Here is a 12,663-nt window from a genome sequence, read left to right as displayed (position 1 = left end):
AGTATAACTGGTATTAATAAACAACAAGCTGTTATATTTTCATTTATGTGGTCATTTATCATAATAGTTGTGAAAAATGTTAAATAAAATTGTCTGGTCAGCAAAATTTGAGACAGTCCTAACACAATTTCTACTGTTATGTCCAAAGACCATTCTGTCAGTTGTGTTTCTAGTAGGATGTATAAAACCACATGTCCAACAAATGTATCTTGACATGCTAGTCTGCTATTGTGATTAATTACAACAAATTAAACTTTGATTGAGCTGAGCATATATTTTGCTGTCATGTGACTTTCATTGACCAGTATGCAATATGCAGCTTCCTGCTTCACAACTCAGTGTAAGGGATATATTCTCCAACCCAGAAATACCGGTGCGGCCTGTTTTCTTCATGGCAAAGTATATGTGAACTATTCTCCCTCTTTGATGGAATACATATTGTGGATCGTAACATTCTGACATGGTGGTAAGCTTATCAAGGCTCACCTTGCCTTCAAACCCCTGATCAGGGGCGGTGGGGTAGCCGAATGGTTTAAGGGCTTGCTTGTCACCCTGAAGACCTGGGCTCGATTCCCCACATGGGTACAATGTGTGAAGCCCATTTCTGGTGTCCCCTGCCGTGATATTGCTGGAATATTGCTAAAAGCGTCGTAAAACCAAACTCATTCACTCACTTCAAACCCCTGATCAAGAAGAAGATTCTGCCACAACCAGGTACAGTGCTTTAAACCACTGTCACCCATGCCATGGGAACTTAAATGAGGTGAAACAATATGATAGCTTAAAACAGACAAACTTTCCGTCATTATATATTACAGTTTGAGGGTTGTGTATGTTGTTCAACATCCAATTGCCAGTGACAGCTGATATGGTTCAATATCAAGCTATTTATTTAATGAGAATCTTTGTGCTGAATTCATCAATATTTCAGTTTTTCAACAGCCAAGGATCATGAATAATACTTACAGCTGCATTAGCAGTTCTGCAGCAACTTCAAGTACCCTCTCTAAACTTGATTGCACTGTTACTAAACGTCCTTGTTGTTTACAGATGGATCGCCTCTGAATGGTTCCAAATTGATTGCATCTGTTAAAGCGGCCAACTTGAAGGATTCTGAAATTCAAACCCTGATCGAGATTCTCCTCAACCGACAAGGCATCTCCACATCAGGAGCAGGAGCAGCTTCAGCCACAGAATGGAACAAGGTCACAAAATTAGTCAATTAGATTCTTATCACATAATGTATTGGGGAATGAAGTACTTATCCATGTTATCTGCCCTGTTCATGTACTTTTAGTCAGATCTGCCGTGTTTAACAGAGTCATTCACGAAATGTGATACTATTGAACATTTGATTTGAGAGGTTGATATAATTATTTTTATTCATATGTCAATCTAATGGAACTTATGACTTGTTTATCTCCGTAGAAATATATATTCCAGTAAGTACAGTTTGTAGATGTTGATCTGTTAAACTTCAGGTATTGATTTCAAAGGTATTGACATTCACAACACACAGTAACATTTCAACTGTTTCACAATAGACTTTTTACAGTTCTGTCAATGAGCAGCTGGTTAAGTCATATGCGCAAGCTCAATAAGTTATTATGTTTCCCATTAAGTTTTCCTTTCATGCCATTGGTTCACAGTGACAGCTGCAGTATGTATTGGAGTATTGACAGCTCTCTTCCACAGCCAGATGGTAGCAGATTGGTCCACATGTACTTCCTGTATACCTGTCATCTACCTCAGACATATGTTGTTATGTTAGGTCGGATCAAAATGATAAATTTAATTTATTTTTTAAAATTGAAATACAGGCACAAATGTAACATATTTTAATTTGTACTTACTGTATATTGATTTCATGGCAATATGAAGGGATCTTCCATCAGGACAAGATGTAGTATGTAAAATTATTAACCAAAACACAGTCTGTGACTTCACCCACTACTGTGAAGCCAGAATTTAGTACAATTCTTTGGGTCATCTCTGTTCATACATGTCCAACTTATAATGCTATATTCTACTGAAAATGATGCTTCGAGCCACGTTCTGGTTATTAGTTGCAGCTTTTGGCACTGACTGTAGACAAACATGATATTGTGAAATAATTGTGATTTGTTTAGGATGCCACTAACCTGAAACATAAACCAGCTCAAATAGTGACTACATATGCAGACACCTAACAGCCTAAGATTCTCCTTACCCTTTAAGATACTTATTTCATTAAATAAAGTGATTCCAGCAAGCGAGTGCCAAACTGCTTCCCAGATGACTGCTTTTGATAGGGCTTCTATATATTTTCCTCAGAAATCTTTTCAGTCAAAAGACAGAATAATACAATATGCTTGAACATAAGTATGACGTTTATTTATTTCTTGTTTTTAGGCAAGTCCAATTGACTTCTTTATAGATGCATTTTTCCGGTTTAAAGACATGTATGCAAACTAGCGTTACATGCTCACTTCTGTTTTTGTCAATATCAACCAGATTCTGTAATTCCCTGTTGTACAGACAAAATTGTCGGCTCATCACATTTTCCTGTGGTTACTCAAAGTGTTCTTCATGGTGTAAATATACAGTGTTGTAATGTAAATAGGTGACTTCGGCCTGTACAACAGATGACGCTTTTGTCAGCATAATCATGATTACCTATTGACAGCCAGATAAGCAATATCAGCAATATCAGCAGGATCATTGTTATACTGCACAGCTGTTTGAAGTTTTCAGCTCAATCATACATTTAGTAAAAGAACAATGTATTTCTATATTGGTTTTAATTTCATACTGTATGGATCTGCAGAAGTACAAGATTAACATATCAGATCAATTTATTCTTGATTGAGCATGTCTATCAGCAGGATATGTATGGTCATCGTGCCAAGAGAACATGTTGGAGTTATGTAGACAAAAATAACTGTCTTTCATTATTGAATATGATCATGCATTTTCATGAAGTTTGAAAGTTAAAAATAAATATGTAGTGGATATAACACATTGCATAGTTTTACTTTGAAAATATAAACAATGCAATGTTTAAAATTAATGAAGATTCATGTCATAACTCTGTTTTATGATGATTCTTAGATACAAATATTACATACAAATAGAAATGCCAATTTCTGAACATGCTGAAGGAACCCTGGACCTTCCATTGATAATAGAACGGATTGGTCTTATGTGGATTCAAGGCAGATTAGGCACTAAGTATCACAAGCTTGGAACGAGTGGTTCAAGTGCGTGACCTGGATGACTGTGTGGCATTTTGCCTCCAAAGTGGCATTAGCATTGCTGGATATGATTACATGTATTTATAAGCCACCTTGATATAGCAGGAATATACCTATCTGGCATAAAACAACATTCATTCCCTCAAATACATTAGACATTAAACCATGAGATGTATAACCAAGGCTGGATTAACTTTATGATATAGATTACTTTGATGTTTATCCTGACCTTGTGGCTTTTGTTTTCTAGAAAAGCCAGAAGGGAGACCCCACATCTCTGTTGAGGAAACAGCTGGAGGAGAAGGAGAGGGCCCTGCAGGAAGGTGAGATGAGGTGGATATAGGGTGGGGGTTGTTATAGGGTGGGTAGGTAGATGTAGGTTGGGGAGTTGATACAAGGTGGATCTGTAGATGTAGGGTGGGGGTGAATATAGGGTGGATAGGTAGATGTAGGTTGGGGGTTGTTATAGGGTGGATAGGTAGATGCAGGTTGGGGAGTTGAAACAGGGTGGATCTGTAGATATAGGGTGGGGGTTAATACAGATGGGTAGGTAGGGTAGGTAGATGTAGGGTGGGGGTTGATATAGGGTGGGTAGGTAGATGTGTAGGTTGGGGAATTGATACAGGGTGGATCTGTAGATATAGGGTGGGGGTTGATATAGGGTGGATCGTTAGTTGTAGGGTGGTGGGTAGGTAGATGTGGGATGGGGGTTGATTCAGGGTGGGTAGGTAGATGTAGGGTTGGGGTTGATACAATGTGGGTAGGTAGATGTAGGGTGAGGGGTTGATACAGGATGGGCAGGCAAATGTAGGGTGAGGGTAGATACAGGGTGGGTGGGTAGATTTATGATGGGGGTAGATAAAGGGTGGGTGGGTAAATGTAGGGTGAGGGTTGATACAGGTGGGTAGGTAGATGTAGGGTGGGTATATGGAGGAATAACATCTAAAACATTTAGGCTGAGACTGTATGTAAGTAGTAAGTGATATCTTTTTTCAACTTTCAGAGCAAACCATCGCAATGTCTGCCAGCAGCCGTGTGAAGGAGTTGAGACAAGACCTGTCATCAGAGAAGGCCAAATTTGCTTCACTGGAAAAACGCTACCAAGAAAAGCTGAGTCTTCAGGAGCGTGAGATTGAGTCTCTTCATGCACGCATGCAAAACACCCACCAGCAGCACATGAGGGACTCGGAAGCCTTGCAGTCCAAGGTGGCCCAGCTTGAGACAGCCGGGGACCTAAGTGTCATACAGAAGCTCCAAGAGGTAGGTCTGAGGCTGCTGGTTGTCACTTTGAACAGTCATATGAATAAGGGACTGTTCATAATTTATGGCCAGGGGGGTGATTGTGATTTTTATGGAGAAGCTTGCACAATTTGAATGAACAACACCCCGCCACCCCACCCAAAAGTTTATGTACAAAGTAAGTGACCCCCCTGTATGTCATGTACAAAATCAAGTACCCTCCTCCCACTTCCAATATTTTTTACGCATAAGTTTTAAATATTTATATATGTACAAAATTGCTGACCCCCTAGAAACATGTGTACAAAATTGATGCCCCCAATCATCATCAAACACACACACACACACACACACACACACACACACACACACACACACACACACACACACACACACACACACACACACACACACACACACACACACACACACACACACACACACACACACACACACACACACAAATTATGAACGGTCCCAAAGAGCTTAAGATTCATCAGTAATCAGCTGTATGCATGTTATTTCTCCTCCGAAAATATAATGTTCTGATCTTAGTGACAGTACTACAGTTAATGTTGTATAAGCAGTTTTCTGTAACAGTTTGTCTGGCCCTTGATGTGGGAGCGATATTCTACTTAGAACACTGATATTGCTTTGATGTTACAATGATATTACTGTGATATTACAGTGATGTTGTACAGATATTAAAATTATATTAAAGTGATATTGCTGGGATATTGCTTACATATTACCAACAAGGTTATGAACCCAGTTACTGCTTCCTCACAATTTCCTCTAATTTTGTTTTCTAGGAAAAGAAGCTCTTGAGTGAAACACTGGCCAAAACAGCGTAAGTATAATTAGACAAAAACTGTATATACACTTTTAAAGGTTTTACTTTAGGATTAATTCCTGCTGTTAATTCTTCTAAATGCAAAAAGTCACAATTTTCTTACTTGTACATATTAAATGAACAGAATATAAAGATTGTCTTTCTGTACTCAGAGAATGAAGGCAGTCTGTATGTGTCTTTAAGTGGCTTATCAAGCAAGTCTTCCCTGTTTTGTTGCCAGGAGTGAGAAGACTATCTCCCCGGCAGAGGTCAACAACCTCAAACAAAAGGTGCAGATCATGGAGAAGGAACTGTCCAGCAATGCCATCAAGCTGAACGCCTCCGAGAACGCCAAGAAGTCACTGGAACAGAAACTTGCCAAGTTTGAGGAGCAGCTGAAGAAACATGATGCAGGACAGGTAAGCCAAGATCACGATGGACACACAGTTTGATTGGTGTTGCAGGATACAGCTTTGTAGTGGTTAACAAGTGAAGGTACCCATGAAGATCCGGGTTAGAATTGGTCATCAGTAAGTCATGCTTGTCGTAAGAAGCAACTAACGGGATTGGGTGGTCAGGCTCGCTCACTTGGCTGACACATTGTCATCGTATCCCAATTGCGTAGATCAATGCTCGTGCTGTTGATCACTGGATTTTCTGGTCCAGACTTGATTATTTACAGACCGCCGCCATATACCTGGAATAAAACTAAACTCACTCACTAACAATTGAAGGAAACATGTAGAAGAGATGGAAGAGATGAAGCTTTGGATGGTCAGATGTGTTGATCTGAACAGTATGATCATGGAAACATTCCTAAATCTTATTGGGCACAAATGAGGATGAGGAAACATTGATATTATAGTAAAATGTTTCTGATAAAAAATTATATTATAATGCATTGCTTATAGCTGGAGATTTTGACTTTTCAGAAGGACTCTGATGTCCAGATGACTCGCAGGATGGAGGAAGTTAGCCAGGAGCTGCGTCGTGCCGAAGCCCGAAACGAAACACTTGCTAATGACAAGAAGAAGGCTAGTACAGAACTGACCAAGGCAAATGATGCTCTGAATATTGCCCAGCAGGAAGTGAGCACACTCAAGTCAAAACTGCAGGAATTGGAAAAACATTTGTCAGCCAGCGATAACCAAAAGGAACTTGAGACAAAATTACAGGTACTGTCTTCTTATTGTTAAATAATCATCCTTTGAAATTTGTTTGACTCTTGGTATCTTTTCTATGAAAATGTTGGGTGTTTGTAGTTGTATGTTTGATGACTATGGGATTTACTGCTGGGTTGTTCTCATGCCTTCATCTTTCAGTAATGTACTACTCAAAAGAAGTTAAGGACCATTCAGTTGTTTTATTTTACTATACAATTATTGACTTCTAGTGAGGTTGATCCAATGATTTATCGACCTTGGACATGTGAGGTCAATACATCATTGGATCAACCGAACTGAAGTCAATAATTGTTTTATTATATGACAAGGGTACTGAATACCTGTTCTTCTGTCGCATAGCATACCACCGATGGCATTGCACATGACCCAGAGGTGCAGACATTTTGATACAGATGGGACGTAACTCTAAACCAACACAGTCATAGGGACGAAGCGATGCCTATCGCTTCCTTATCTAGCATGATGCACGCAATGCGGAGTTCACAGCTGGAATATCCCAAATCTATTTTTAGCCACAGGAGGTTCTTGGATTGTTATATCAACCTCTCGTGACTTGGCAAGGTTGACATCTCTCAGCGTCAAAGCTGTCATGTGACCAAATGGGCCAATCAGCAGGGGGGAAATCTACCCGTCATATAATAATTCAGTTTGTCAGGGCATGCTAGATATACTATTGTAATATGAACTATTAGGGTAGTCTTAACTTCTTTTGATTAGTATACGTCCAGGCTTTCTCTTGCTAAAAAGTGAAGACAATTTGAACATACCAGTCCTGACTCATGCTTGTCATTATCAACGACACACAGTCTTATGTTACTGCATTCAAGTTACCCAGTACATAATTAAGATAAAGTTTCTTGACATTAATATGCAATATATTCCCAAATCATTCTGCCTCAGGATGATTCTTGTAAACAGTTCGAAGGGTAAATCTTTAAAAGTTGTTGAGAATGTTTCGGAATAGACTCCTTTTTCTTCTGTTGCAGGAATCAGAGAGAAAGAAATTGGATTTAGAAGGAAATATTAAAAATTTGGAAAAACAGCTATTTGTTGTCCAAAAGCAGCGAGCAGAGCTTGATTCAGATATGAAGGTAAATAGAAACCTAGATTCTCTAATATGTTCCAAAGCTCATCAGGCCTACCAAAGAAAACTTTCCCACTGTGCAGAAAAACGCAGAAAAGCCCACATTAATCGTGGAAATAGCAACATAAACACATTACCTCACTACTGAAACAGTAAAAACGGCAACGAAAAACTATGAAACTGCGACATTTTTATATCAGCAAACTTTGACCTCTCGAACTTTGACCTCTACATTACGATCCGGGCTTCTTTCCAATTTCCGAAAGCAACCGTGAATCGCCTAGCGTAGAAAAAGTATTAAATACTTAGAAATAATTGCTGTCAATCATTTCAAACGAATGGAAAGTAAACTAAACAAGTGTGCACACAAGTATCATGATGATAAATGCCAAATAACACAACAGAAATACTTAAAAGGAATGTAACTTTTGTCCAAGCTGGAAAATGTCAACCTGTGGTCGAGACTTCCTCTTCCATGCGCGCATGCGCAAAATCGAAGTTGCAGGCTCCTCGTTTTATGATGCAGTGTTAGTGATTTAAAGTTGCCGTTTTTACTGTTTCAGTTGCGAGGTATTATGTTTATGTTGCTATTTCCACGATTAATGTGGGCTTTTCTGCCTTTTTCTGCACAGTGGGAAAGTTTTCTTTGGTAGGCCTGCTCATGTTGAATGTTACATCACAACTTTCTAAGGATGTGTAGTTTCTTTTAAAAATAAGGGCCTGAAGATTTTTTAGTCAGGGCCTGCAGCTTCTAAAGTCTATGAGTCATATTGACGGGAAAGCTATTTTTCTATTTCGAACACTGTTCTTAATGGTAACATGTACCACCACTTGTCACAGACGCTGAAGCAAGAGAACTATGCCTTGGCAGAAGAGATGAAGACAACCAAGGAGAGGCAGGCTGGAGAGGGACAGGAGGCCCCAACAGCACCGGCCGGGGCTCCTAACGGGGATGTCCATGAGAAGGCAGATGGGAAGCAAATCGAAATCAGTCAGCATGAAAAAATGTAAGTGTTGTCAAGTAAAGACCTACCACAGGCCATTTTAGTGTGAATGCTATTCGAAGCTAAGAGGGTGTCAATAATTGTGGAAACAGAAAAATGTTCTGAGTTTAAAAAGTGAACTGTAGTTTGTAGAATGATATTTTCATTTCACTGCTCTTATTACATACGTATATAAATAACTTAGGAAAATCACTCAACTGGCTAGTACACACATGTATAAATATATCTGAGAACTATGTCATGGTACTTATACATTTTGTATTTGTAAGTTAGTTGTGTTTAATGCCTCTCTGAAGAGTATTGCAGTTATATCATAACCCTGAATAAATGTCAATTTTGATCAATTAAAAATGTTTTTGAAAAGGGTTATGTATAAGACAAATTAGTTTGACTTAAATGACGAATGACTAATTACAAAATCACTGAAATGCTAATGTGTTTACACTTCAGACTTGGAGAAAAAATTGCAGAAATTAGCAAACTGACAGTAGATATCCAGTCACAGAAACAACAGGTGTCATCATTACAAGAGCAGCTGGATGCTCAGAAAAAGAAGAATAATGTAAGTATAGACTTACCCTGTCCACTTGGGGTGTGATACAGTAGTTAGATCCCTGGTGTGGTGCATTATGGGAATGTATACAGTGTGGACCAGTGACTATAGTTTACCAGTACACCCAAACAGTCGGCACTCGCTCAGTGCTCTGTTCTGTTATTGGTATGTAGTGTTCAATTTTTTGGGCATTGTTAATTCACCTCGTTTATTTTTGTTGTCATAGTCCCAATGATACAGTCTAATGATTGAACCAAAAATAAAATCTTGTCAACCTATACTGACGTTGCATGGACCACACTGTTGACAGCTACAATGAACCTATGTATTCCCTGACCTGGTAAAATGGGTGGAACATGCTTTATCGGCTTTGGTTTTCAACTCGTCAGTCTGACCTGTAGCAAATCAAGGAAGAAATTGTTTTTTCTATTTATGTTTTTGAATTGTTACCCGAATGCATTATAATGTGGATGTTTTTATGACCATACTGCAGTGTTGGTTATAATGTCCACATAAAATAAGAGAATGTTATATTGAAACTACCCATTTGCTCACATGTAGTGTAATACTTATAGCTAGTCTGCACAATACCTACTCTTTCTCTAGAAGCCCTCACATGTTGACTAACCATTTTAGTTTGTATGAAAAACATTGACATTCTAAATTGGGAATTTACCTGCCACTACCAGAGCAAAAGTAAATCTTTATCAGCAGTCATTCAGAAATGTTAGACAATGCTATCAGTGCTAGTGTCATAAGGAAGGGTTTCACATGCTGCAGTTGTAAATCCTGAATTAAATCAAGCATGCAATTAATGCAAAATATATTAATGTTCCTTTTTGGCATTAGTTCATTGATGTATTTTGATCTGAACAAATTTGAATGGTATATCTCAGGTTCACTGTGTATGGGGGAGATATATAAGAAAACTTACAATAAACTTGCTAGATTTAAACTTCTCCTCACCAAGTTCTTCACTAGTAAGGGACCGTTCATAATTTATGGCTAGGGGGGTGATGATGATTTTTATGGAGAAGCATGTACAATGTGAATGACCCCCCTAAACTTTATGTGCACAGTAAGTGACCCCCCTGCATGTCATGTACAAAATCAATGACCCCTTCCCCTTCCCATAATTTTTAAGCATAATTTTTTAATGATATCTATGTACAAAATTGCTGACACTTCCCACACACACACACACCTCCCAAAACAAAATGGGTGACCTCCCCCATAAAATCATCATTTTTCGCTTTCTTTCCCCCCCCCCCACCTCCCACCGAGCCATAAATTATTAACAGTCCCTAATTGTATAATTACAAGCTACACACAGCTCACCCAAGAGATGAAATTGTCTAGTGTCCTTCGTTGACAGGGTTTTATAAATTATATATATATATCATGAATTTTGAACTAGCTTTAGTGATGATATGGCTGAAATGGGATCCAATGTGGGGAATTGTCTGTGTGGGGAATTGTCCTACACCCAGCTGAAACATTGCTGATGTGGCTATATATTTGAACTCACCGACTCTAGTGCAGTAACAGCAGGCATGGTGACTACATACCACTGCTGGTTCACTTTGAATAGATTGCACCAACTCATGTAAAAACATTTGGAAACACTATCCTGTGTCAGTGATCTGACTTGCAGAGCATTAATTTCATGGCTCATTATAGGAAGGACAGGGATTGCTGCTTGAATTAATTTTGGTGACACATCAGTTTAATGATTTACAGCATAATATAACTTCAGTGACCACAGATTAGCACAAGCATATTAAAGCTGTATGGACTGTTTATCGATTGACAAAGAGGTGAACGTACAAAGACAACCTGTGTGTGAATTAACATTCAACTAATCTGTGTTGTTCATGTGAATACTCACTTGTTGCTTCATCATTCTAACCAGTGCTAGGTCGTAGATCATGTCAATCGGTGAAATGATATTCTTGTTCATGTATTTAGGTGTACAAACATCTATTTCATTATGTTGAAGACGATAGCTTAATTTGACGAAACTATCTGGAAAATTCATAATAAAATAAGAGGAGTCGGTGTAGCGTTAACTTATTCAGTTACCATGGTTACAGTCAGCTATGATGTTGTGTACACTTTAGTGTTCTGATTACCATTGCAGGAATTACGGGAAAAGAACTGGAAAGCAATGGAGGCGTTAGAAAAAGCTGAAAAATCAGCCTCAGTTAAAGTTGATAATGCTGTCAAATCCTCTAGGGTAAAGCCATTTTGATTTGATTACCCTTAACCAACTTAGCTATGAGACTGACAAACTGATTATTTACCTAGCACAAAGTGTCTGCACAAGCCCACAGAGAATTCAGTGTTGCTTATATTATTTCTGTTGCTTATGTGGGTGGTATGTTAGTAACAAGGAAATTTTCATGATAGTTTTGGTTACTTTTTATAATGTAGATGTGCAAGGTTACTAACCCTGTGATATGTCCAGCACCTCTGCATGATTGATACCACATGTATGCTTGCATGATCAGCTGATGATGAAATGTTTGCCTTTAACTAATATGCATGCCCTTTGTCTTCTTCCACACATGTAGGATGTAAGTATGTCTTGGATTTCATGGGACCGGTAGCCTGGGAGTGGGATGGATTATCATGAAATTGAACTTAAACAAAACTTAGAAATACACCAGGATGCTGTTGTAGAAAGCAATCTTAGCGTTAAGGTGATTGTAACTCCCATACCTTAACATAGACTTACTACAGTGTTTTGTACAACAGCATCCTAGTTTTGTTGTTGTCCCAGAGTAGATAATCAGTGTTCAGAATAACTCCAGTACCTAGACAGACTAGTACATATGTTAAATGTACCTTCCCTTAGCAAAGAATAGTGCAAAAATGGAAAGATTTATTTAATGGACATTTCAACAATGCAAGATGAAGAGAATAAAGTGCATCGTCTCCCCATCTAGTGTGTATGGTACAGTCCTGTTATCAAGAGGCCTTTTGGACTGACTGGTCATGTGATCGCATGTGTAACATTCACTCATATGGATCTTATGCAAATTTGGGTCACCTTCATGGAAATCAATGGCTATTAACTGTGTGAAATAAAGTCAGAAATTTCACAAGACAACTGTGATTTGTCCGAATTCTCCTGATATATTCCTGGCCACTGATACTGACTGGCAGCTATTTTGAACACTGACAACCTAATCACTGAGGATTAAAACAATAGTCCATTTTCTTAAAAAGCAAATTTGTGACATTAGCAAAAGAGGGCTGTGATGATTCACCTTTATTGATATATCACAATATTGTGGCCATGTTGGTTATATTGTTCATGACGTTTGTCCTGAGACAAGTGAACTGAGTAGATATAAGAAAGATCTATCTCCAAGGCATTGAGGTAAATTGTTAATAGCATCTTCAAAGTTGCTTTTTCAAAGAGTAAAATGATCATGGCTCCTCTGGCTCAGTCTCTTCTAGTTTTAGAATTCAGAATACAGAATGTCAAGATGATATGTATAATGTCATACATCAAATGAACCAAACCAG

The 12,663-nt window shown here is 38.5% G+C and overlaps 1 protein-coding gene across 17 annotated transcripts in view; it reads left to right on the top strand.

The window, feature by feature from the left end:
• The window catches only part of LOC124267167 (ribosome-binding protein 1-like), a 52,088-nt gene that overhangs the window by 13,591 nt on the left and 25,834 nt on the right, over positions 1–12,663 (top strand). For 14 of the 17 annotated variants that reach the window (XR_006895970.1, XM_046702067.1, XM_046702073.1 and 11 more), the window contains exons 3-13: positions 1,051–1,205; positions 3,484–3,556; positions 4,237–4,493; positions 5,285–5,322; positions 5,546–5,723; positions 6,237–6,479; positions 7,475–7,579; positions 8,413–8,579; positions 9,027–9,138; positions 11,270–11,365; positions 11,703–11,705. Coding sequence is in view for 16 of the 17 variants with exons in the window: in XM_046702067.1 (XP_046558023.1) it covers positions 1,051–1,205; positions 3,484–3,556; positions 4,237–4,493; positions 5,285–5,322; positions 5,546–5,723; positions 6,237–6,479; positions 7,475–7,579; positions 8,413–8,579; positions 9,027–9,138; positions 11,270–11,365; positions 11,703–11,705 (1,427 nt within the window). In the remaining variant the exon portion in view is untranslated. The remainder of the gene's footprint in view (positions 1–1,050; positions 1,206–3,483; positions 3,557–4,236; positions 4,494–5,284; positions 5,323–5,545; positions 5,724–6,236; positions 6,480–7,474; positions 7,580–8,412; positions 8,580–9,026; positions 9,139–11,269; positions 11,366–11,702; positions 11,706–12,663) is intronic. The other 3 variants (XM_046702069.1, XM_046702059.1, XM_046702070.1) reach the window with 3 other exon arrangements.

Source organism: Haliotis rubra, unplaced genomic scaffold (assembly GCF_003918875.1).
Source record: "Haliotis rubra isolate DU_JTF1 unplaced genomic scaffold, ASM391887v1 Scf13, whole genome shotgun sequence".
Taxonomy (NCBI): Eukaryota; Metazoa; Mollusca; class Gastropoda; order Lepetellida; family Haliotidae; genus Haliotis; species Haliotis rubra.
The sequence above is the reverse complement of the archived record's forward strand: the minus strand, read 5'-3'. Positions and strand labels throughout refer to the sequence as shown.